At 59.5% G+C, this 24,945-nt stretch overlaps 2 protein-coding genes across 7 annotated transcripts; both read right to left on the bottom strand.

Annotated features, from left to right (window-relative positions):
* Positions 1 to 5,921: 5,921 nt before the first annotated feature.
* MXRA8 (matrix remodeling associated 8) lies at positions 5,922 to 10,387 on the bottom strand. Its single transcript, XM_031463798.2, has 10 exons — positions 10,327 to 10,387; positions 9,207 to 9,230; positions 8,785 to 9,090; positions 8,589 to 8,690; positions 8,036 to 8,506; positions 7,615 to 7,773; positions 7,389 to 7,425; positions 7,233 to 7,309; positions 7,046 to 7,126; positions 5,922 to 6,815 (listed from the first exon to the last, which is right to left on the bottom strand). The coding sequence occupies exons 1-10, from the start codon at positions 10,373 to 10,375 to the stop codon at positions 6,790 to 6,792; spliced, it is 1,332 nt and encodes a 443-aa protein (XP_031319658.1). The 5' UTR covers positions 10,376 to 10,387; the 3' UTR covers positions 5,922 to 6,789.
* Positions 10,388 to 11,407: 1,020 nt separating this feature from the next.
* On the bottom strand, positions 11,408 to 24,635 carry AURKAIP1 (aurora kinase A interacting protein 1). Of its 6 annotated transcripts, XR_010384009.1 has the most exons (7): positions 24,469 to 24,634; positions 24,138 to 24,227; positions 23,448 to 23,872; positions 18,151 to 18,209; positions 16,000 to 16,368; positions 14,616 to 15,882; positions 11,408 to 13,958 (listed from the first exon to the last, which is right to left on the bottom strand). XR_010384009.1 is itself a non-coding variant. In XM_010999372.3 (4 exons), exons 2-4 carry the CDS (start codon positions 24,187 to 24,189, stop codon positions 23,251 to 23,253), a joined length of 579 nt encoding a protein of 192 aa, XP_010997674.1. In that variant the 5' UTR covers positions 24,190 to 24,227; positions 24,469 to 24,627; the 3' UTR covers positions 23,187 to 23,250. The 6 variants fall into 6 exon arrangements, 1 of the variants encoding a protein (XP_010997674.1); XR_004140527.2 differs by having other exon boundaries at positions 11,408 to 15,882; positions 24,406 to 24,635; XR_004140526.2 differs by having other exon boundaries at positions 11,408 to 15,882.
* Between the last annotated feature and the right edge of the window lie 310 nt (positions 24,636 to 24,945).

Raw genomic sequence — 24,945 nt, 5'->3', positions numbered from 1 at the left:
TGGGGCACTGACAGTGACAGTAGAGCTGCAGAGGGCAGAGGGAGGCTGCAGGCAGTCTGGGGCAGGCCAAGCGCAGGCCCCAGCACACCACCCACGGCCCACAGACAGTTGGCCCCAGGACCGGAGCTCCCGGCCCAGAGACAGAGGAGCCAGGTCCCCTGCCAGGCGGACGAGCTTAGTGCCAAGTGCAGCCAGGCCTGGAAACAGCAGAACAACTCTGGTAGTGGAAATCTGTGAGCTAAGGACCCTCAGCCTCTGCTTCCCAGCCCAAACACCAGGCCCAGACCCCAGCTGCAAAGCCATTCACCAAACCCAACGCTTGGCATCTCCAGGCAAGGCCACCACAGGTCTAGAGACCCTCCCCAGCTTCACTGGGGCAGAACAGCTGTGACCTGCATGGAAAAGTGCAAGGTGGGCATAGGACTCTCCACTCAGTTGCTCAAAGATGCCTGTGGGGGAGCAGGGCCAGCCCAGAGCCCATGGCCACACCTCAGACTCCCTCTTCCCTTCCTGGTCAGCTGTGGCTGTAAGCAGAGGCCCCAGGAACTCAGGGCCCAGCCCACAGCGAGAGGAGGGGTTGGGGCAAGAAGCCCAGGCCCACCAGGTACTCCTCACAGTCCCCAGTCTGAGGTGACCCCTCTCATGCAGCCCAGCCAGGACCTGCCCTCTTTCTCAAACCTCCAGCTACATCCATGAGGTACCAAGGTTGAGCCTCCAGCTCTTATTTATTCTGAAGTGTGAGTGACTAATCAGCCCCTCCCAGAAGAAGTTATTCTACTCAAGAAATGATCATATAGAATAAGTAAAGTTTGGAGTGCTGTAGGCAGATCTCATAGAAGGGGAGAAAGACGGCAGATCCTCTCCCAGGTTTCTGAAGCCAACAGGCCACGAACCAGAGGTCTGGCGGGAGGTGGGGGTGAGGGAGTGGAATAAGGTGAGCCTCCCCTGTTCTGTCTGCCTGTGTGCCTTCCAGAGTCACCCCAATCCTTCCCCCACCCCAGCCTACCAGCCTAGTCCTGTTTCCTCCCCTACATCCCAGCCATGCAAAACAGACAACTTGAAGAACTCCTACTCATACTCCAAGACCCAGATCTGCCTGCCCACCATCCTCCAAGGCCAGGGCACCCGTAAGTCCTGCAAACCCCACAGCAGACCTGCCCTCTGCTGGGAGTGTATGTTGTGGGTGTGGAGTCTCTGCAGCTCAGTGGCTATCAGACACAAGAGCAATGTCACATCAGTCAGGATGCACCCCAGAGCACCATCCAAGGGCAGCAACCTGGGCGAGCTGGGCATATGCCATGCCACACGCTTCCTGCAGACTTGGGTTTGTGACAGAGCATGTGCGACTCTGGTGATTTTTGCTAAAACAATAAACTAAATGAAAAACAAAAGTTCACTTCCATAGACCTAAAGCTTACAGTCAAAGCAGCCCAGACCCAGAGGAGTGAGACAGTGAGAGATTGCCCAGTGAGGGTAGGCCAGGCAGCCTGGACCAGACTCCCTAAATCAATGTCCTACTCTGAAGAGCCCAGCCTCGGGGCGGCTCCTAATCTGAGCCCCGTAGGGCTGGGGCCTCCACCTTTCCCAGGCTGCCAAGGGCACACGTTCCCCTCTCTGCCTCTCCCTGGTGTTGGAGAAGCCCAAGAGAATCTAGTTGTCTATACACCCCTTAGGCCTCCCTGAGAGCCACAGATGGTCTTAGCTTGACCTGGGGGGCCCATGCAAACTACACAATCCAGGAAACGGCCGCAATGTCAAAGTCCCAAGACTCAGCCACATACAAGGACACAGGCTGCCTGAGGGCGCCCAGGCACACCTGCTGAGCCCACGAGGCCTCTGGGTACCCAGCCCCCCAGCACCGCTGAGCAAGGGACTCAGGTTACCCGTGACTGTGCTGGGTCAGGCCTCCAGCAGACAGCCAGCCTCCTGCTCACCACTCACCACTCCAGAAGCCCAGCCCAGCACAAACAGGATGTCCCCTCAGCCAGGATAGCCACTGCTAAGGGCTGATGTGGGGACGCTGACCCAGAGGCAGCCCGGAGTCAGCAGGTGGCCTGGGCTGTTCCCAGGAACCCAAGTGCTGGGCAGCTCAGCAGGAGCAGAGGCCCTGCGGCCAGCAACCCCAGGGCAGGAGTGGGCAGGATGACATCCCACGGTCCCCTGTGACCCTTGACCTCTGCCCTGTCCTGAGGATCCTGTAGAAGGCGGCCAGGAGGAGGCTGTCTTGAGCCTCCAGAAACTTCTGCAGATCCCAGTAGACAGATCCGTGCCCCTGTCCCAGATAACCTCACTTCCCCCATGCTAACTAGGGGACCCACTGGGTGGCTGGCACCCTGCCCCCAGCCCAACCCTTTTCCCCAGGCCCTTGGACACTCTTCTGATTCCAAGCTCCACGAATCACAAGCTCTCCTGGCCATCCCCCAGCACTTGCCCTCCACAGAAGTGGGGCAGCGAATTCTGAATCTGACAGGTGCCAAAGTGGGATTCGGAAGTCGACCTGGACCACAGACCTATACCGGAAGATCACACAAGCTCAGGACAAGGCCCAGGGTGCGCGGAGAAGCCAGGACCCTCGCCGGTCCACGGCCCAGAGTTCTCAGGCTCCTACGCAGGCCGTCAGGGGCCCAGGCAGTGTCCCCTCTCTGAGCACAGACAGGTGGGACACACCGCACTAGGGCAAGCAGGCGCGTGGAGGCACCGACCGGGTCGCAGCCCCAGGATCCCCATGATGCCCCGCCTGGCGCAGACAGGTGCCGACACGCGAGCCCGAGCTCGCGCACAGGCCCCGCTGCCCACTGACCCGAAGTCCTGGTCCATGGACTTGAAGAAGAATTTGTAGGCGTGCACGGGCCGGTTGCTGAGCACGTTCTTAAAGTCGGCCAGCGTGACGCGCTCGGGCGCCACGGGCAGCTTGACCAGGTACGGCGTCTCCTCCTCGTCCATGTGATAGATAATCTTGGTCTCCGCCATGGTGCGGCGCTCAGGCCCGGCCCGGGCCTCGGACGCGGGCGCCTCTCCGCCGCCGGCCCGCGCCCCGCCCGCGCGCCGCTCCCGGCCCGGCCGCGACCAGGCCTCCGCGCCCCTGCCCGGCCGCCCCGGCCCCGCCGGCCCCGCCCGCCCCTCCGGCCTCAGCCTCGGCCCTGGTCCCGCGCGCGCCCTGGCTGCTGCCCTGTCGCCGGCGGCCGCCCATGCGCCCCCGGCCCGGGACGCAGGCAGGGAGGGCGCGAGGCCCGCCGCGTCCGTGCGCCCCGCCGCCGCCCCCTCGGGCCGCGCGTTAAAGGGACCGCAGGCCCGGCTGCTCGCGGCCGCCGGGGGCGCCCGAGAGCCGCGGGCCTGACGTCAGCGGGCGGCCCGCGGCGCGGGGGAGGAGCTGCGCAAGCGCGGGCGGGGTGGGCGGGGCGCGCGTGGGTGGCGGGGTTTCCCTGCCTGCGTCCCGGGCTCAGAGCCTTCGGCCCACGCCCCGGGCGCCCCGGACACGCGCAGGCCAGCACACTGGGGTCCCTGGTTCTCGGCCTGTGGGCGGTCTGGGGGGCACCCCTTGAGGAAAAGGTGGGTGGGGACCTTCCGGAGGCTCCGCACCCCGTCTGCACGTCGCGCCCCCACCGGAAGACTTCGGAGGGGTTCCGCGCGGCCCGGTTCCGGGTCTCCATCCCTTTAGAGTCCGGAGGCGCCCAGGTCACATCGGCGGGCTGCGGGAGACCGCGGGAATTCTTGTGTCCGGGCTGGAACTGAGGACACTTGGTCACTTTGCGCCCCCGCTCCAGCTTGGAGCTGGCGCTCCAGGTCCTACGGGGGCTTCAAGAAATAGAAGCCAAGTGAATGCAGATGCCCATGTGGACGTGGGAGTGAAAGTGTGAACACGTGTTTGTGATGCTCAGGCGACAGTGGGGGTCAGCACGGGCAGCCGTGCGCAGGCACGCACGCAGGAGGTGCCTGGGCACGGTGCTCCTGACAGCCGGTGTAGGGACTTTTTCCCTGGCTCCTGTCCATCCAACCAGCCTGGGGTCCTCTATGGGGCAAGGAAAACGCGGTGTGAGGGGTCCAGCCCACTGGGGACAGCTGTTCTCCCTCCTCTACCCCAGCAGGAAAACTTGAGGCCACTAGGAGGCCCATGCTGGCCAAAGCAAGAAGGGGAAAGGCCCTAGGATAGGGCCTGAGAGTGATGCCCCGAGACCTGTCTCCAGCACTTCCCTCGAAGCTGGCAGAGCCTGGTACTCTCCTGCATGCCAGGTCATGGCCATTTGCAGGCAGTGGATCAGAACAAGAAAAGACTCTATTAGTCCATCACTGACTGGAGGAACCAGAGTTTGGCCGTAAGTCTAGGCTAGGGACCACCCCCGGTGAGCCTAGGGCGTGGGTCCTGACCTCCATTCCCCTAGGCTCTGATGAGGAGAGCAGGGCTCTGTGAGGTTGGCACCCAGGCAGCAAAGCCTGGGCCTTCTCTTGGGTCTCAGTGTCCCCAGAGGTAATCTAAGGAAACCAGGCAGGATGGCCTTAGAGGAAGGGTCCTTCATGGCTGTCTGCTGGGTATTCAGGGAAGGGGGAAGATGGTACCATGAGAGCTCACCAGGGGACCAGCACCCCCAGGCCAGACACAAATGGCTGCAGGTCACACAGATGCAGGGGATCTGATGCCCCAGCTGCACTCCAGCCCCCAAGCCTCTATCTCCCACCTGAAACAGCCCAAGTCACAGGAGAGAGGCTGGTAACCAAAGGCCAGAGGCCAATCCCAGCGCCAGTGCTGAAGTGGTCAAGCTGGGCCCCTTCAAGGAGGGTGAGTTTGTGACCACAGCCTGAACTCTTACAGGAGGTGCCTTGTCCAGTGGCAGTGTGGCTTTGGGCTGGGAGGGAGGCACATTCTGAAGCCAGCCACAGCTGCTTGTCCCAGCCTCCCTCCCTGCCTTTGCCACCATGGGGTCCTCGTGGGGCTGTGATGAGAAAACAGCTATTTTGAGTTGCTGCCCAGGCACTTCACAGTGTGACAACCCTGCCCATACCGGGAGTCGGGACATTTAGATAAGGATTTCCACCACCTTGCTTTTTCTGGGTCATCTTTTAAAATGACCAGAGTTGAGCCCGTGAAAGTCAGTGACTGCTGCCCCAACCACCTTATAAGTCATAGATGCCCACTACCCTCCTGTCCATCTCCTGCTCACCAGGGGCCTGGATGTAAGACTGCCCTTCCCCTAGCTCACTGGGCACTGCCCCCACCAACAGCAGGATCTCTGAGTAACAAGTTTTGTGACTCTAGTTCTTTGTGTGAGGTATTGAAACTGTGCCTTCATCAAAGGACCCTGGGGTTTTCACTTTCCCAAAGTGGGAGCTGGGATACTGGGGGAGCCAAGCTGCTGACCCAACCCCATGTGGTATCTGGTGCTTCCTCACTCAGCAGGTCAGAATCTGCACACTCTCAGCACCCCACTCTGGATTTTCCAAGTAGGGTGACAGTCACTCTTTCCTGCCCCCTGCTGTCCTGGGAGGGCTTTGGAGGATGAGGTCAAGGTTGGAAGAATGGGCTTCTTCCCCCAGCAGCTCCCTTCCTTTCCCTCCTGTGCTGCCAGCACCCCCGTCTGAATGCCCTCCTGCTACCTGTTTCCTCCCCGTTTATCCTCATACATCTAATCTCATCTCGGTGTCCACCTCCCTTCTCAGAGGACTAAACTAATACAGTCTGCCCTCTACCCTCACATCCAACACAGCCGCCACGTCCAAATAAACCCTCAGAAGAGGATGTGAAACTCCTTCCCAACCAGGAATAAGTGCATACAGTCGACTACCGTCGCCCTTCTTAGACCTTCACCCAATGTGTGGGTGATGACAGTGTGACTTCAGATGAAGGAAAGCACTTGGGGGTTCCCAAGGCCCAGACTTTGCCCCCCAGGGAGATGGAGGGGGAGAGAAGAGGCATACCTGGGGCCAAGTCTAAAAATCAGGTGTGGTCTTTATTGTGACGGTGGCAATTCCCTGGGATGAGCAAATGTGGGGTGTCAGGAGTGGCAGCTCTGGCCACTCTAAAAGCATCTTCAACCCCCTCCTGTCCTCAGCCAAAACAGAAGTCAAAGGAGGCCTCACCCCTGGACTCCAGCCCAGGGAGCTAAGGGAAGGGGGTCAGGGTCAAAAGTCACGTGGAGCCTAGTGACTGTCAAGGCAGCTTGTTGGAAACGGGGCTGGAGCAGGGTGGAAAGCAGAGAAGGGGCCCCAGGGCAGCACCAGGGGGTCCGGGGCAGCACAAAGGGATGTTAGCCCACGGCCTGGAGTATGCAGTCCTCAGGTTCCCGTGCAGAGGCCACGGCAGCTGGCAGGTAACACAGTACAGCCTAGGGGAGCCAGCAGGCACTCCCCAAGGAAGGGTGAGGAGGGTGGGAGTGCCAGCCCCAAGGCGGGCCCCAGCTCTGAGAATCCCCCTGAGCTCCTCCAAGAGTGTCTTCCCACCCCCAGCCCTGCAGAGGTGGGACTCCGGGCCCCCAGGAGGCAGAAGCCAGGAGAACTTTGGGGGGGGTTGGCTGCAGGAGGAGGAAGAGGGAAGGGCACCAGCTGAGGGTGCTGAAGGGCACAGCTGCAGGGCCCGCAGTCCCTGGGAGCCCACTATTGCTGGTGAGGACAGGGTGGCTCCTGAGAGGGGTCAGGAGGCAGCCTCACGCTGCACCAGTCCAGGCCAAGCTCCAGGACAGCGGAACCAGCCGCTGGAAGGGGGGCCAGGTGAGCTGCGCAGGGGCCAGGAGGAGTCCTCCGAGACAGACAGGCAGGAGCTGGCAGAGCTGCTGGCCCAGCCAGGAGCCCGGGATCACCTTACTTGCAGTACTCCTTCCTGAACTCTGGAAGCCAAGGGGACAGGTGAGTGTCTGCCCTCTGTTTCTCTGTTGCAGGGGGAGGAGGGGAAATGGGGCAGACATCCAGGAGGACTGCTCGGGGGCATCTGGAACACTGAGGTGGCAGGGGACTCCTGCCCGTGGTGTGGCTGGTGCCTTGGCGTTCTCAGCAGGTGGAGTGGGGTGCCAGCTGGCTCTGAGATGGGCAGGGGTCTCCCTCCCTCAACTCCACTCACCTTTGTCCAAGTCGATGTTCTTCGGGGGCAGGGGACTGTGGGCCAGCTCAGCCCTCTCCTTCAGGATGTTGTTTTTGTAATCTGGTACCGGGAGAGAGCAAGGTGAGGGCCCTCCCGGAGATGTGCCTCCCCCACGCCAGGCCTGGGAGGCACAGTCTATCCCTTGAGGTCCCAGGGGGCCCCTCACCTAGTTGGATGTCCTCACTCCTGTAAAGAGCCTGATCTCCTGTGGCCACAGCAAACTCTGCCATGTTCACGTCCTTCCTGGAGGAGGAGGGTGGTGGGAGGTTAGAGTAGTGGGTGGGTCTACCCAGTCCCGGGGAGAGCTGGGAGGGGCACTCACCCCTTGGATTTCAACTTCTTGTCGGAGTATTCGTAGCCTGAGGAGGGAGACTCGTGTTGGGGTCAGCCTCGTTCCCTCCCCTGCTCCCCTAGCCCAGAAGAACCCTCCCAAACCCAGCACCCGGGCTCACTGGGCCCTCTGCTCAGGCCCCCACACCCCAGACCTCGGGTCGGGAAAGGCTTCCTAGTTCTGGGCTCAGGCGCTGCGCTGCGGAGCCCCGGCTCACCTCCGCGGCGGCGCTGTCGGGTGGCCAGGACGACAGTGATAAGCAGGAGGATGAAGAGCAGAAGCGTGGCCAGCACGTAGCCCAACTGCTGGAAGAAGTGCGCTCGGCCTTCGGGGACGATGACGTTGATGACGCTGCGGCCGCGCGCCAGCGTGGGGTCTGCTGGGGCCGTGCGGGGGCAGCGTCAGGGAGCGCCCGGCGAGACCCACAGAGCAGTGCACCCCGACCGGGCCTCCCCAGCGGAGCCGCGTGGGTCTTGGTAAGGGACGGGTGGCCGCCGCCCCCGGGGCCTCCCCTCCGCTCACACCCAGGTGCCTGATGTGTGACAGGAGTGGATCAGGGAGGTTGGCTGCTGCCAAACGCGCCTCGCTGTCCCCTTCCCCGGAGACGTTCCCCAGGCGCCCAGGGCGGCCTCCTGCACCTGGGCCGGGGGCGCTGCTGTGGCTGGAGCCGTTGCCCGGCGAGTTCCGCGGGGGCGGCTGGGCGGCGGGCTCGGTGACTCTCAGGTGGAAGACGCGGCGCTCGTGCAGGCCGCAGTAGTGGTGGTGCAGGTGGCAGGAGTAGGTGCCCTCGTCTGCAGGCTCCAGCGGGTCGATGCGCAGCGAGAAATCGCCGCGCGCGAAGGCGTCCGCCCCCACCGCCACGCGGTCGCGCAGGAAGGGCGGCCCGTAGGCGCGGCGCTCGCCCGACGCGTACAGGTCGAGCAGGCGGTCTGCGCGGTCATGCGGCACCCCGGGCGGCTGCCGGTCCCAGTGCACCACCTGCTGCGCCTCCTCCAGGTGCCGGTCGGTCCACACGTGCGCGCGGTTCACGCACGTCAGCAGCGCGGGCGCCCCGCGCTCCACAGCCAGCACCTCCTTCTCGCCGTCCCAGTGCGCGCCGGCGGCCCGGGCTGGGGGAGCGAGTCGGTCAGGGACCCGCGCCCGGGAGGGAGCCAGGAGGGGGGTGCGAACGGGCGGGAGGGGGACACTCACGGTCATCAGTGACCTTGAGGAGCACGGCCAGGCTCTCGTAGAGGTGGCAGTAATGGTGATGCAGGTTACAGGTGTATAGCCCCTCGTCCGTCTCCTCCACCGCTACGCACCGGGAGAAAACGCAGCCGTGAGCTGCGTGGACCCTGCCCACGCCCCCGGAGCCCCCAGGCCGCCGCCGCGGTTCCATGGCCCGTACCGCGGATGAACAGTGAGAAGTTGCCGTCGTGGAAGGCGGAGGGAGGCAGCTGGAGGCGGCCGCGGTCGCGGGGCTCATAAACGCGCTGCTCGCCCGCCGAGTACATGTCCACGAGCCGGCGCGCAGGGCCACCGGCTGGGCCGCTGCTGAAGTCCCAGTGGACCACGCGCTGGCGGTCGTGCAGCCGGTCTTGGGTCCACACCATACGCGGGCTCTGGCAACGCAGCACGGCCCGGGCGCCGGCCGCCCAGCTCACTGCGGACTCGGACACCACGGAGCTGCCGGCGGTCGCGGGCCCCGACGGCCCTGGTGAGAAGGGAGCGTCACTGGGGGAGGGGTGTGGCCCAAGAGTCCAGGTGCAGGGTGGGACAAGCAAGACAACAGAAAGACTGACGGAGTTCCCAGGGAGGGCGGTCACTAACCTGAGGACAGAAGGACAGCAGAGCCTGGAAGGAGAGGGAGAGTGAGTCACACTGGGGCCAGGGGGGCACCTGAGCCTCTACATCAGGGTCACCCACCCAGACTGGGCCCCCACTTGGTTCCCTGGGTCCCTTCTACAGTCCTCGCTGAGGTGGTGCTAATGACACCCACTTAACAGGTGGAGTTAAAGCCAGAGCAGCCCGGAGGACATAGGTGAGGGTCTCTTCCCCCTACCTCTCCCAGGCTCCCACACAATCCTCATGGCCACCTGCCTGGGGTGCGGGGAGAGCAGCTGGCCCTTTGGGGGATGAGGGGTGGAGCCAGGGTTAGACTCTGGGCAGGCCAGCTCTGGAGTGTGCATGTCACCAAGGGCCACCCTGAGGAGTGGTGGCCACCATCCCCAACACTGCAGCAAGGCCACAAGAGCACCAGGGCCTGACACCTCGGGCCAGTTTGGGGGGCTCCTTGCACATGCATATCCAGTGTGACACATGCACCTGCCTTCCAGGGTCCTCTGACAACTGGTGCCCCACCCCAGAAACCCCTCGGCCTTCCTAAAGCATGAGAAGCCTGGACGTGGGAAGTGACCCCACCATCTGCCACCCCACAAGCCAAATTCCTGCACCAGAGATGTGGCTGAGCGCCTGGACTGGACGCAGGAATGTGCCCGGTCAGCAGGCCAGCCCTGGGGGCGGGCTCAGGGGCCCAGGACCCAAGAGGGCGCCAGAAAAGACCCTGTGAGACCCACGGTTCCCAGGCTCCCCTTGGTACCCCAGCCCTCTCTCCTCCTGACGGCAGAGCAGCACAGGCCTGAGGGGCATCCGGGAGACCGGAGAAAGGGTGTGCAGGGACCCAGAGGAGCCACTCCCGCCTCAGCCTCCCTGCCCTGCTTGGCCCTCTGGGGCCAGTTCTGTGCAAGGGGAGGTTATGTGTTGATCTGGGGGCCTTATCATGGTGCCCTGTTCCCTCTGAGGCCCCCAGACCCGTCCCCTTCGGGGTGGGGCGTCCCTCCTCCCACCCCACCCGGGGCTGGAGCTGAGACAGGCAGCGCAGCCCTAAACACAAACTCACTCAGCCCCACTGGTTGCTTTTGCCTCCTGACCCCCACCCACCCGAACTCACTCTGCAGAAGCACAAGTTTCCAGAGCAGGACCTGGGCCCGCAGCTCCATGGCGCCCGCCTGGCCCTCTGGCCGCTTTGTCTCGCTCAGGCTCTAACTCTCCAGAAAAACAGCCCGCCCCCCTCCCCCTCCTCAGAACCCGCCATGACATCACGGAGCCCTGCAGACCGACCGCCCCCTCCGCTCCTGCCCAGCCTCTTGGCCTCCCCAGATCCTTAGCTGGCCTAGTGGGAGGGGTAGGGCCTTGGCCACTATGTCCCAGACGGTGAGGGGAGTCAGAGCAGAGACTTGGCTTCCCCTCTGGCTCAGGTCCTGAAGAAGGGGGCAGTAGCTCAGCCCTCGGAGGGGCAGGAGGGCCCGAAAGCCTGAAGGCATGGCCCCGGATACCCTGTAGATGTCTGTGACACACAGGGCCCCTCTGGGGCCACTGCAGGCCTGGGGTTCTGGGGTGAGCACCCCTCGCCCCCTCCTCTGTAGGGGGACATTGGCCCAAGGCATCCCTCCACTGGGGGCCAGAAGAAAGGCATCCTGAGGTCGGACCCCCAAGGAGCCCAGGCTGCCACGTGATGACCCGCGCAGGCCCGTCTCCTCTGGGGACTGCATTTCCTCATCTGTGTAGTGGGGATAAGAGTAGCACCAGCCCTGGGGAGGTACAGGGGGGCTCCCACCAGACAACAGGATGGGCACTGCTGTCTACGTCAACTGCACCATCCAGAGAGCCAGCCGGGGAGATGAGGGGTGGGGACCCTGAGCCCTGAGTGGGGCCAGCCCAGTGCCCCTGTCCTGGTGCCCCTGCCCCCATCTGCCCACTATCAAGGGCACAGCGTGGTGCCCATGAAACCCCGTCCAGACCTGGGTGCCCTGCTCCCAGGAGCACCCCCACTGCTCCCAGGAAGGGAAGGAAGGGGTGGGGTATGGGAGCCTTCCCAACAGAAGGCACAAATTTGAAGCTCTGGGAAAACTAACAAAGTCACATAAACAAATGTGAAATCACAGACCTCGCACTGTGTACCAAACCTACTCTCTCTAGTTAAGCAAACCTCAAAAAAAGAAAAAGAAAAAAGAAAAACTCCACCACATCACCACAGAAAGCCACAATGCATTTTTCAGACTGCCCATTTGGACTGAATTATTGTCACAGGTCCCAGGCCCTGGTGGGCCGGAGTCTCATTCTTGAACCCTGCCCTGGTCCCCAAGTCCTCAGAAGAGCGAGTGAGGAGCCCAGCCCAGCCAGACTCTCTGGCTCCAGGGAAGGGGAGGAGGCTGCTGCTGCTGCTGCAGTAGGAGGGAGTGAGGGGTGACAACAGGTAGGACCAGCTGGGAGAACACCCCACCCCCAACCTAACGGACCTATTTTCGTCTGCAAGATCCAGGCCCTGGGAGGCGGAGCCCTTTCCAAACTGGAATCAGGGCTAGTCTCCCCACCCCACCCTAGCTCCTCCCTGGGCCTTTCATTCTGGAAAAACAAGCCCTGCCTGGCTGGCCTTGAGGCCTGGCCTCTCCCCCTTGTTTTCCTAACTGGTTTACATTAGCACTGCAGCCTCCCTCCCAGCCTTCCTCTGCGCCCCCACCCATGTCTGCCTCTCTCCTTCGGTCTCTACTGCGCTGGCCTCCACCTCTGCCCTCTGTTCCTGCCTCTGGCTGCCAGGCTGTCTCTCCTTCGTGGAGGGAAGATGTCCAAGCAGGGCTGGAGGGAGGCAGAGATGACCCAGGTCCGGCCCAGCAGCCTGGAAGGGGACAGGGTCCGCTCCCTGCCTGGTCCACACCCTAAACTCCCTCTCCCAGTAGGTCCCCTGGCCTCAGGCCCTGTGCTGAGGCCTGGTGGCGCCCCCGTGCTGCAGATCCAGCCCTCAGCTCAGCCCAAAAGCAGAAGTCTGAAGGAGGACCCCCACCCCCTTGCACCACTGCAGTGGAATGCTGCAACCCCTCTTCCCTGCCCTGTTCTCTCCCTGCTTGAGCCCACCTCCCCAGTCCTTGGCAGGAAGTAGTCATAGATGGAAGCAGAGCCCAAGAGAGAACAGATCGGAACTGAACAGCCACCAACATCACTGTGGTCCCCCTGAGTTCCAGGCCAGCCCCAGCCAGACCAGAGCCAGACCCACATCCCCTCTCCTAGGAGTAGAGGCTGGACAGGACGAGGAGGGGCAGCCAGCCCAACTGAGCCTGAGAATCAGAGTCTGGCTCCAATCCTGGGGACTCGGACATTCCAGGCAGCCAGGCTCATGGGGAGGAAAAACCACAGGCACTCAAGAGCACAACCTGACACACAGACACGTGCTCACACGTGCTGTTCAACATTCGGCAAACACTTCCTGTGCACCCACTGTGTGCCATGCACTGGGAGTCAGCCCCGAACTGGATGCCAAACTCCTGCCCTCTTTGGGCTGTTAGAGGAGGCCTGCTCGCAGATAAATGACATCATCTGAAACGCGAGACTCACAGAGACAGCTTCCTAGGGAGCGACCCCACAAGTGGACAGCCAGGCCGGCGCCCAGGAAGCTGCCTGTAGGGGGAGGGAGGGTGGGGCTTGGCGCAGAGGTCTGCAGGGCTGTGGCCTGGCTCTCATTCACACCCGGCAGGATGAGGCCTGAGGGGTTTATGATCAAGAGAGATGTGGTCTGGTAATGCAGGAAATGCCAAGATAGTTTGTTTAGAGCTGCCAGGATTTACAGGAACATACCAGGAAAATGACCCTCCAAGGGCCAGGTGGTGGACAGAACTCCAAGGTCCTCCCCTAGAGTGGCGGGAGGGGAGACTGTGGTGGGGTAGTCCTTTGCACCCACACAACAGAGGTGCAGGGCTGTCACTTGCAGAGACCGAGTTTCCCTCATAGCCGAGTAGTCAGCTTCTCCCACCGGCCATGCGGTGAAAGGGCTCATGGAGGCGGCTGTGTGGCCAAAACCTGAGGCTGCAGCCCCACCCACTTCATTCATCAAGAAGAACACGGACCTTGGCCTGTAACTGCTAGGAACGGGTTCTGCCAGCCACCCAGATGGGCCTGGAAGAGGACCGCAGGTGAGGACACAGCCCTGGCTGACACGGGTCTGACCCCGTGAGACCCTGGGTGGAGCTCCCGGTAAACGCACGTCCAGAGCCTGACCCATGGAAGCTGTGTGGTTAACAAGCCTGCTGTGTGAAGCTGCTAAATTTGTGTTGACTTTTCATGCTGCCAACAGGAGACAGACACAACTGCTTCCCAGGACAAAGCAAGGGCAGGACTTAAAAAGACAAAAGCACAAGTCTTACAAGGAAAGGGACTGGTGTCTCGGCTGAGGACTGGCTTGTGGGCAGACTGCTGAGTCACAGCTCCCCTCGGGTTTCTCCAGAACCGTGTCGATCCACTGTCACCGTGAGGCTGAGGCCAGAGGGCGGAGCTGCCCCACAGACCAGTGCACCCGCGATCCACCCTCACACTGCTGTCTTCCCAGAGGTGGTCACTTGCACATGTGTTGGTCCTTCTTCTGGAGTCCTGGTGGTCTGCCACGGCACTGTCTCACTCTGTGGGCCAGGGGACTCCAGATCCCATGTCTGATGGTCTGTGCGTCCCGTGGGGGCTCTCAGCCCTGCTGGTGGAGGCCCACAAGTCGGATGACACGCTGAGATGGGGCTGAGAGACCACTGATGCATTGAGACACTGATTTGAAAATACAGACAAGAACACTTGGAAACACAGAAGCATTATTTCATGGACCAGGCAACCCCTTCACCCTGAGAAACCGTCAAGGACCCAAGACCAAGGATTTTAGCAGTCGTGGTCAAACCCTCAGCAAGCGGTTTCCTGCGTGGTGTCTTTAGTGGGGAACAGGCACGCCTCACTTTACTGCGCTTCACAGATGATGCATTTTTACAAACTGAAGGTCTGTGGGGACCCTGCGTCAGGCAAGCCCACCAGGGCCGTTTTCCCAACAGCACTTGCTCACCCCGGGTTTCTGTGTCACATTTTGGTAATTCTCACATTTTTAACCCTCCACCAGCAAGAAAGTTATGACTCACTGAAGGCCCAGATGATGGTTCGCATTTTTTAGAGATAACAAATTTTTTAACTAATGTACGTGCACTTTTCAGACATAATGCTGTTATGCACTTAATAGATTATGGTATAAATGTGGCTTTTACATAGGCCGGGAAACCACAGAATGTGTGTGCCTCGTTTTGTCATGGCATTCACTTTACTGCAGTGGCCGGAGCCTGACCCGTGGCGCCCTGCAGCCCACCTGTACTCTCCCCACTGGCCTGTTCTGTTTGAGAAGGTGTGGGGAGGCCACCCAACCAACATGCAGACACTGCTCACGTTGCTCATGAACCGGAGCCAGACCCCGGGTGGCAAGGTGGCTTCTGGATTTCCATCTTTCCCGTCACGCCAGGAAGGTCTCCTCATCGTCCTTATCACTTCATCAGTTCTGTAGCCAGGAGTCAGGAACCATCGATTTACTTCCATCAGATGTGAGTCACCTCACCCACAAGATGCCCATGTCCACTGACTTCCTGGTGAGTCGGGAAGGGATGGTGTTTTCATTTGAGCTGACAGAGTTGCTTCCCTGAGGCTGTGGTTTATCCGCTCTGACACTCCATACAGGAACACGGAACTGAGCGATTACACGAGAGGGTAAGGAGAGGGGCTGGGAAGACCCACGTGGCCCTGGGCAACAGCTAGGGAGAATGACACAAACTTGTGTTAGCAGACACAAACACAGGCGCGTGAAAATGGCGGTGGATGTGCTGATGCAGGGCCACCTCTGTTGTCTGCGAAGGCCCGCAGCAGTGAGCATGCCCAGCTCCAGACCTTGGTTTCTAAGATCGTTTTCCAACAAAGGAACCAGGGCTCCTTGGAGAAATGGCCGCCTTTAGGGCTGGGAGGAAACATACTAAATAAACCTGGAGAGCCTGTACTGCTGGAAAGGAAGTGTTGGGAAAAAAAGAAAAAAGAACAAGGGGGTGGGGGCCCAGGGCCAAGAGCTGGAGCCAGGGGTGCTGGACTGTAACCTGAAATGGAAAGTCACACTCCCAGAAATAAGTGGCTGCTCACGTAAATGGAATTCTTCACGCAGAATTCCAAATGATTTACGGAGAACAAGCAGGAGCGTGGCTCCCCTCGTGGAAGGCACAGGAGGGTCCCTGGCTGCCCAGGTCCTGGGGCACATGGTGCTGCTGGGGTAGCTCACGGGGGCTGACGAGCCCCATGGCTTCACTCCAGCAACTGGGGGTCGGGGCGGCCACTACCCGGGTCTTCTGTCCACACGGCCTCTTCCCACCACGTGACCTGTCGCTCGGCCGCCTACGCCAGGCTTCCTTCCACTGATAGAAGCTGCCAGAACCCTTCCGGCCAGAGCTTGGAAGCATCTGCCTCTTTCTACTGGTAAGAGCAGGTCACAGCCAGACCCAAGGGAGCCCTGGGGGAGGAGCAGCAAGATCGCACAGCGAGGGCCAGGCTGGGGGGAGGGGGGAGGTGTGCTGTAATCCCTGCACAGGTGCACCTCGGCGACAGGTGCACCTCGGCGACAGGTGCGCAAATGACATGCAGACAATTCAGAGCTCCATCTGGGTTACAGGAGTAAATCCTATACAAAAGAGATCAGTTATTTTAGTTAAATATAAACATTTTAAAAATATATGTTTAAATATAAACATATACATTTATATGATTTTAAGTATTTTTTGGGAAAAAAATAACTTACCTGAGACATAAAACCAGACCAGGAAATTTAGGAAAGTTAAGTAAGCTTTGCGTAAGTAAATAAACCTGATTCTTCCCAAACCCATGATATTATCCTCCACTGTCTCACACGGTTCGTGACGTCAGGGGAAAGACACAGCCATTCAAGGCAGAATTAGGAAACCGTCTAATTTATCCAGGATCATCTTGATTAAAAATATCACTTGGCCTTTTTCTCATACAACTTTGTAAAACTCGACATTTCCCATCCCAGCAGTTAGACGATATTAATGCTTCTATGAAGTGAAGTCTCCTTGGTGACGTTGGCTTCTTATCCCGTGACAACCATTGTTCCAGCTTTTCTTTCTTTTTTTTTTTTCCGCTGTGGATTCTGCAAGAAAATAACTTTTTTTAAAAGGTGAACACTTCTAAGGCAGAAGTTCAATTTCCTTTTTCTTTATGGAATTTGCATGTTCTCCATTTTAAATCTAAGCAAGAGCCTTTTAGTGTAGGTAAGCTAGTCAGAATGGGAGCTTTATAATCACATGCAACATTTTGGTTTCCAGGAAGACAGGGAGTTATACTGATATGCTCAGAGAATGTTCCCGGTCATACAACCCAAGAATCTAATCACATTCTCAGCAAGTTAGAGACCCTGGGACTTGGTCTCTGCACCCTCCAAGGCTGCCCAATGGATTTCAATACACTTGTGTGTTTCAACCCAGTGCAGTAAAAGGTTCACCCCTGGGAAGCTCACATTGTCCCACCTTCGGCAAGTGAAACTTACAAGCGGGCCCGAGCCCCGCAAGCTGGCCGCAGCCTCTGACATGGAGACGTGGACCCTCCTGCCCGCCCTGCCATGCCTCACATGTCAGGATTGCAGGTAAACACTGAACAGGACACATTTATACTGACAGGTTATTTGTTGTTTACCTGAAATTCACTTTTAACAAGGGGTCCTCTATTTTTATTTGCTAAAATTGGCAACCTACTTGGTCCCCAAAGAGTCCCAGCTTCCCCCTGAAGTGGGGAAGGGCACATAGAGCCACTTCTGGGGGTCCTGCTTTGTCGACCCCACTGTCAAACAGAAGCAGACAACAAAGCGCCAGCAGAGGAGGCCCACTAGTGTGGGAAATAGAGGCCAAAGCCAACAGGCAGAGAAGCCCGCTTGGAACAAGGCTGCAGGGTGGGGGGGTCAGCAGAGAAACGACGTCTCATTAACATCCTCCCAGAAGAGGCGACGTCACACCCAGGAAACAAACCAGGCATGCTAAACACACTGAGAAAACGAAAGTCTCTAAAAAATTGAAAAGAAGGTAACAGAAACGAAAAAAATTCATTAAGTGGATTAGAGGGAAATGCTGAAGGTGCCCATGAAATGGCAAACAGAAGAGAAAATCATCCAATAACAGGAGCTTCAGAAAGAGCGGAAATGGAGGGGAGGGAATTACACAAAACAGTTCAAGAAACTGCCCCAGAGCTGAAGGTCAGGCAAGCCCAGGCTGAACCGGCCTTCCATGGGGCAAAAAGAGCCACACTGAAGTGTGCCACTGGGAATGCTGGCATGAAGGAACGAGGGCCTCGAGAGTCTGCTACTGACAAAGGCGCTGGCCTCAAAGCAAGTTTACTTCTCTAATCAGCAGCACTGGGAACTGGAGGACAGCAGAGCAAGACCTGCAGGATTTTGTAGAAAACAATCTCCAACCTAGAATTCCACATCCAGCCACACTGTCAACCAAGAAACGGGATCCAGTAGAGACATCTGCAGATTTGCAAAGTTGCAAAATTTTCTCTTGTTTCTTTCCACAGGAAACTATGGAGGACGGGCTCTTGCAAAGTAAGGGGAAGAAAACGGAAGGATCAGGGAAGCAGAGAGTGTCTGCGGGATGCCCCAGGGACAAAGCTGAGCCCAGGTGCGGCGGGCCTGACGCTGCTGGACGAGCAGGAAGTCCAGGAAGAGACTCTGTCCTGAGATGAGCAAACCTTGGATGCTCCTGCGAGCCGGGCTGAGAACTTGGTGCTGAAACCGTGACGAGGGCACGGTGAACCAGACCAACCGGAGAGAAGAAAGAAAACCAAGGAAAACAACACGCAGAGGGAAAGAAAAGCAGCGACAGCTGCCAGCCCGTCCGTGGTCAGTCACGTAAACAGACTTTCACACATCCTGACTCACAGGCCGCCAGGTCGGAGGAGGGACGGAGGGGCAGCACGAGAGAGGCCAACAGGTAACACCTGCAATGAAAACAAAACGCAGGGACATGAGAATCGTATTCGATTAGCAAGTGTGAACTCAGTCTAATGGATTGGAAATAGTATTTTTTAATGAAGTAGACCAGAAGAGAAAACACCTGAGATGACTGCACTTAAGAGGGGTATGTATTTTTTTTTAATTTTTTCAAGTGTGGGTAGTGATACATAAAATGTACTTCTTATTTTGAGTTTTGGTCAAAAAGTCCAAAATCCACCAATTTAGAGATATGGTAATACCAAAAGAATCGTCTGAAAGGGCTGAGACTGCCTCTGGGAAGGTGGTGTGGGGAGGAGAGACTAGCTTTTTTTTCAAGCGTTGTTGAACTATTACACTATTTAGATATGCAGAGGCATAACTTTTATAAAAATAAATTTAAAACAAATTAAGTTTGGAGTCAAACAGACTTAGAGCCAAGTCACGGCTTCTCAGCCATGGGACTGTGGGCAAGTTGAGGGTCCCTATCTACCAAACAAGGCTAACTACAGGCTCGCTGTGAAGTGAGAGAACTCCCGGGAAGAACCCAGCACAGTGCCTGTAGTAGAGGGAATCACTCAAATGCATCAATTACTAATTTCTTAAAAACACAGTTCTTATTCTATGATCTCCTATCTCCCACACACCTTTTCTGGGAAAGCTACTATAGGATGGACTCCATGGAAAGGAAGGTAAACCACAAGACAGGAAAACATGGCATTCCAGAAACAGAGGCTCCAGCTTTTGAGGCCATGGGTATCCCAGGGAGACTCTGCTGGTGCCCCCAAGGGCCCAGCGTAGCCTAGCTGGGTGCCAGGAAGGACTGCACAGGAATAAGAGGCACTTGAGGAGCTGGACCCAACTGACAGTTTTCAAATCCCTCCAGCAAGTCTGGGGCTGAGTTAGTGATAGAAGCACAGGAAAACACACAAAAGAAAAAACAGAACTGGAGAACAAACAGTTGTGTGAGAAGGAAACACTGGCATGCTGGCCCATGAGGCCTTGTGTGAATGCTACTGATGCTGGGAGGTGACCGTGTCGCTGTGCTGTGACTGTAAGAGGAGGGGGCACCAGCCCAAGGGGCCTGGACAGACCTGGGGTGGATGAGGAGGTGGGTGAGGCGGGAGCCAACAATTCCACACCGAGCCGCACACAGTCTGACTTGGCCGGAAATTTTTAAAATGAGAATTCAACTGTAAAAGCAAAGTAACAAAACCAACAAGACCAAGCAAACTGAACAGGCGTCGGGTAGGGGGCAGTGCCTGGATTCAGGGGAAGCAGGTGTCAGCCCAGAGGGCAGAAGAGCCCTGTTCACGTGCCCCCAGCCCCCGGGGGCTCCAGGTCAGGACCCGGTCTTGGTGGTCTCTGGGGCCCCTTATGCTCAGCAGGACTCCAGGCTGAGTCAGTCTCCTCCCCGCACTGCAGACCATCAACGTTGGCGAGGCCGGCCCAGGTAGGCTAGCTTGTGGGCTCGTGGTGCAGCGTCATAGGGCAGTCACCCTTGTCCTGTGTCCCCAAAGTCGCTGGGCCAACCTACACTCCACGAGGCACATGCACGATTAATGCCACCCGGCAACCTGGCTCCCCCCGACCGTGGATCCTGCCCGAGGAGTTGGCACAAGCTCACACCCAGCCCAAGGGCTGACGCCTCCCCTCCCCTTGGCCTCAAGGGTCCTGATGGCCCTGCTGCCACCACAGCTGAGGCGAGTGGGGCTGTGGGCCTGGTGCTGCCCACTGGCCATCCGGGGTCTGCAGGGCTTTTACCCCTACTCAAGGCGGGGTCCTCCAAGGACACACACGGGCCACCCCACAGAGACAACCCCCCCAAAGTGGCAGAGTCGGCCGACACGTGACCTCAGGTGAGGCCCAAGGCCACAGGGCTCCGCTCCCTCACCGGCAGATGGCCCAGCAGCGCCCTGCGACACCCAGGTGGGCTCTGGATGCCCAGCCAGGCAGCGGGGCAGGTTGCCCTCTGGCCTCTACCCTGGACTAACTCCCTAGGGGCTTTTTCCAAAACTCAGTCCTAGAGAGCAATATCCCACCTCCCAGTCCACCCAGCTTCCGGCGTCCTTCTGGGCAAGCTCAGCGGGCCTCAGCCACGCCGGGGAGGGAGCCTCTCTCCAGCCTCTGCCCCACACTGCGGCCCTCCAGCACCTTCGCCGGCTCCCTGAATGGTGGGGAGCGCTACTCGCAGCATGGGGTTTGGGGGGTGCACACAGGTGTGTGCTGTACCCTGCCTGGTGCATCTGAGGTGGCCAGGGCCCCTGCCCACCCTCCCCAGGGCCTGGTACCCAGCCTCATGTCCTCCCACGGGGCCGGAGTCTGCCTGGCTCCTTCCGGGCCCACGGTGCGGCCAGGACATCCAGGCCAGAAGACTCTGCTGTGCACCAGGTACGGAGCAGCAGAGCCATAAAGCTGAGCTCACAGAGGTGCCCCAAGCTGGGTTCAAAAAGCAGATCCCCAGCAAGTGCCCAAGACCACCCTCATCAGCTGGGCCCTGGATGGGGCCTCCCTGACTGAACCCATCCTCTATGCACTGCTGGACGGGCTGGGGAGAGGGGCAGATCACAGGACAGAACCACATCACAAAGACGAGCCTTTCACTGAAGGCTGCCCCGTCAGTGGCTATCAGGGCTAGAACTGGGGGACACCAGGGAGAAGGGGCTGGGGGAGGGTGGAGGCACCACAGGGAAGAGAGGAGGGGCTGCAGAGTAAAAATAAAACCCCAAAACTGCCTTCTGAGGTTGTGGTTGGACCCAAAGCATCCAAACCACAGGCAGGGTGAGGTCTGCACACACCAGGCCGGGCAGGGACAGGGCCATCAAGGTCCAGGCCCAGCAGGGCAGGGAGGGGCAGGGACTGAAGGAACCAAGTGGGGCTGGGCTGGCTCAGGAGCTGACTCAACAGGACCCATGACATCTGGAGCAGGAGCCTCGACCACAGCACCACTGGCATCTGGGGCTCACTATTCTCGGGCAGAGACTGCCCTGTGAACCGACGGGCATTTAACAGCATCTCCGGCCTCCACCCATCATTGTCAGCAGAACCCCCACTGTTTTACGACCGAAAACGTCTCCAGATGTGGCCAAATGCCCACTTAAGAACTGCTGCTCTGGAGGACTGGTGAGTCCATGTGGCGTGGAGCCCACGGGCAGCCTGCCTCCTGGGGGCCCCCCAGCTGGCACTCACCCCAGGGTGGAGGAGGCTGGAGCAGGTGCCCGGGATGCCAGGGCCCTGTGGTGCTCTGCCAGCTGGAAGCACCCAGGCGTCTGGGTCTGTGGCTCTTGGCACAGGCCAGCCGGTTGTACCCCCAGAACTTATGGCCCCAGCCAAGCTCCTGACCAAGGCTTTGTCTCCAGACTTAGCATCCATTTCTCCTCCCACCAGCCAGGGAAGGGCGGGGTGAGCCACGGGGCAGCTACCGCAGAGGGGCTGGAAGGAAACACTGGGAGCAACTGGTCAGCAGCTGTGGGCGTCGGCCAAGGGCATCACTGGCAGGCTGGGCCCTGCTGGGAGGCCCAGAGGAGCTGGGGCCAGACTTGGCACCAGGACAGCATGGTCCACTCCACCCCTGAGGGCCTGGCCCTGGGACCTCTGCCCCACCCACACCTGAGGAAAATGAGACCCAGAAAGGATGCCTGTGACCCTAGCTGTCCTGGTCCCCAGCCAAGACCCCAGGGGCTGCCAGGAGCCCAACAGCTGCCTCCTTGTGGCCACCAGTGGAAGCCATCCTGCCCCCTCAGTGGCCTCAGGTCCCCTCCAGTAACAGCCAGCTTCACCCTCCTCACATCCACCACACACGGCCCATCCATGAGTCCGTCGTCCCTGATGGACAGGGGCCCACCTGGCTCACTGAAGTATCAGTGTTATTAACACCATTCCCTCCGGCAAACTGCTGGGAAGCCCGAGCCCAAGCCCTCCCGAGATCTGCCCAATGGGCAGGGAACCCAAGCCAGACCCCAAACACATCTCTGACAAAAGACAACAAGCCCTCACAGCCCCAGTGCGCAGTGTGACAGGGAACCCAGCAACAGGAGAGCTGTGGCCCTCCAAAAACACTGCTCCCCAGGGCTCAGGGAAGACGCACCTGTCTCCCCTCCTTGAACCCAGATGTGAGGAGCGGAGCAGATGCTAAGGATGAAAACAACCCTCACCTGAGTTCATGGCACTCCGACCAGTCTCCCCACCTGAAGCCTAGCCCCGCCAGCCCACATACAGAGGCCCACAGGCCACTCCAGGCCCCCTATTAAGGACAACAGGTTCCTCTCCATGCAGGAAGAACCTGGAATCACTGGCGGTCACTGGCTGACGCTAAGGCTCCGGGCTTCTCACCAGCACACTTTCCATAGCCAGCCCAACCTTAAACCTGACAGGGCAGGCCACCCCTACTCAGGGACCCAGAAGTGGCAGAGGCCAAGAAGCCCACAGCAGGCAGTCCAGAGGCTCTGCAAGGGGCCTGCAGAGCACTGTCTGCCATTAGAGCACACGGCGCCTGTCCTGCCTCCCTCCCCTCCCCACCTCTCTAGTGAGGCCCTCCCTGACCCCGAGCTGTGCAGGTCCACTTACAGAACCAGACAATCCACAGCTGGCTGCATCCGGAACCACATGGAGGGCTGACTACAAGCTATAGTTGGGTTTTCACCCGACTGAGAGTCAACTGTGTACCCTAATGACATTGCCCCCTCAGTCTGGGCACTGAGACCCTGCTTGTCCCTCAGCACCTTTGCCACCTCCATGTCATTAAGAGTATGCCCTCAGGGGAGGGCTGGAACTCTTCACAGCTTCTCCCACAGTGTTCACTCATAAACAGTGAGACCATCATTCCCGCAGGCCACGCACCAGGACAAGGGTCAGCTCGGGGAAGGGACTGCCACTCTGCCACTCTGCCACCCAGAGCCCTTGTGCCTCCTGTAATGCCAGAGGCTGACGCTAGCCTCAATCCCTAGACAGCTCACACCCAGCAGAAGAGGGTCCAGGCCAGCAGAGACAGCCGAGTTCTCAGAAAATTTATTACAGTTGGCAGCAACAGGCAGGGGAGAGACACTAGACTCATTTGCCCTTCAGGTAGATCTTGGGGGTCTGCCAGCCTGTAGGGGCTTCCTTCAGGCCCGCCTTCAGCCAGATGCGCCTCAGGTCTCTCTCGAACTTGATCTGTGAGGGCAGAGGGAGGGACCACCTACAGGTTTGTGCACAGCCCTGCATCTCAACCACCGTGCCCAGCTCTGGGACGACGGCCCCACACTCACCTGCTTCCGTTTCAGGCGTCCTTCCCTGACCTTCCGCCGCAAGAACCGCGTTCTCTTGACTAGCTTGCGGTACTTGTGATGATTCATCTTCCGCCGGCGGATCTTTAGTACGTTTTTGCACTGCATCTGGGGTGCCTCCCACACCTCCTTGACCCCCTGCTCAGCCCCTTCGCCCATGTGACTAGCTGGACATTCATAGAGTTGGGTCCCAGCGTCCAGTCTGGGCAGGAGATAGCGGATGGTCAGCCAGCTTTCCAAGGGGCTGACAGACATCTTCCTGGGGACCAGCATCTCCTCAAGCTCCAGGTGAACCCGCTTGCCAGGAAGGGAGACAAACCCACTCGGGCCTGTTGGCTGTGTGCTGAAGTGAGGCCTGCAAGCATGGCTGCCCAGCACCCTCGAGACAGGCCAGGGCCGACTGTACCCTGCAGGAAACAGGATGGCACAGTTACCACTCCCAGGGTTACACTAGACCTGTGCACGGCCACGGGGCCTGACCGGGACTGGGGAGAAGAACCTCCATGGCAGACTGGACAGGACCCTCACTGACATTCTCAGGCCCAGACATCCCCTCTGTAGAGCCTAGATGTTTAGAGAGAGTTTGTGTGGCCAGGCCCTCGCCTCCAACTGGTGACGCACGTTCCTAACCCACGTGAGTATCCCGCCCATCTGTCCCAGGAGGCCTCTTACCTGCCCGGGGAATAGCCCTGAGCAGCTGCGAAGTCAGGCGAACCAGGAACATGGTGTGTGTGTGGCAGCGGCCCAAGGTGCTCAGAGGAGCTGGAACACAAGTGCGGCCAAGGTCACCCTGGGGACTCGGGTCCCGCCCCCGACTACAGCATCCCATCACCCTCACCACCTTCTCCTAAGATGAGGACGTTACTTGGAGCACGGCTCCCTCCCTCAAAACCCCCGCCTCCGCCGCTCCCAAGCTGCGCGGCTTGAGCCTCAGCTTCACCTTGAGGCGTCCACCGCGCGGGCGGTGTCCAAGCTCGGGTCCCAAGCCCTGAGCCGCCCCCACCTTCCGGCCGCTGCTTTCTCAGCTGCTCCTGGAGCCCGCGCTCCGCGTCCTCACGCAGACTCTCCCCAAACCAGGCCCGGCGATTCAACCGACCATTCCGCCGCCGTGCTCAGCACTTCCGGTCCTTCCCTAAACCGCCCCCAACTCCGCGTCCGGCCGCCAGCAAGTTCCTACACCCAGCGCCCCCTGGCGCCACGACGGCGCCTGGCTCCGAGTCTGCGCAGACCTCGCCGGGCTCAGAAAGCGACGGTTTCCGGTCTGAGGAGCCGCCAGCCCCGTCCCCACCCCAACCCCTCCCATAGCTCGCTAGCTCCGCCTGGCCCTTGGGAAGGCTAGAAAACTACATTTCCCACAATCCCAAGGGGGCGCTCTCCGCGCCTTCGTGGTTCGAACTCACGTCGCTCCCCGTCTAGCCAGTGGCCCGTAGGCGGCCGGAAGTGGCGTTTCGGGTCTGCGGAAGGGACGTTATAAAGGCGC

This window comes from Camelus dromedarius, chromosome 14 (assembly GCF_036321535.1).
Source record: "Camelus dromedarius isolate mCamDro1 chromosome 14, mCamDro1.pat, whole genome shotgun sequence".
NCBI lineage: Eukaryota > Metazoa > Chordata > Mammalia > Artiodactyla > Camelidae > Camelus > Camelus dromedarius.
The sequence above is the reverse complement of the archived record's forward strand: the minus strand, read 5'-3'. Positions and strand labels throughout refer to the sequence as shown.

What these genes read in the sequence shown, in the direction of transcription:
- AURKAIP1 (XM_010999372.3), bottom strand. Translation starts at nt 24,189, where the DNA reads ATGTTCCTGGTTCGCCTGACTTCGCAGCTGCTCAGGGCTATTCCCCGG. An exon ending in CAGGGCTATTCCCCGGGCAG is followed by an intron (nt 23,873 to 24,137) that starts GTAAGAGGCCTC and finishes TGTTTCCTGCAG; the next exon opens with GGTACAGTCGGCCCTGGCCT. An exon ending in GACGCCTGAAACGGAAGCAG is followed by an intron (nt 23,353 to 23,447) that starts GTGAGTGTGGGG and finishes CTGCCCTCACAG; the next exon opens with ATCAAGTTCGAGAGAGACCT.
- MXRA8 (XM_031463798.2), bottom strand. Translation starts at nt 10,375, where the DNA reads ATGGAGCTGCGGGCCCAGGTCCTGCTCTGGAAACTTGTGCTTCTGCAG. An exon ending in TGCTGTCCTTCTGTCCTCAG is followed by an intron (nt 9,091 to 9,206) that starts GTTAGTGACCGC and finishes CCTTCTCACCAG; the next exon opens with GGCCGTCGGGGCCCGCGACC. An exon ending in CTTCTCACTGTTCATCCGCG is followed by an intron (nt 8,691 to 8,784) that starts GTACGGGCCATG and finishes CCCGGTGCGTAG; the next exon opens with CGGTGGAGGAGACGGACGAG.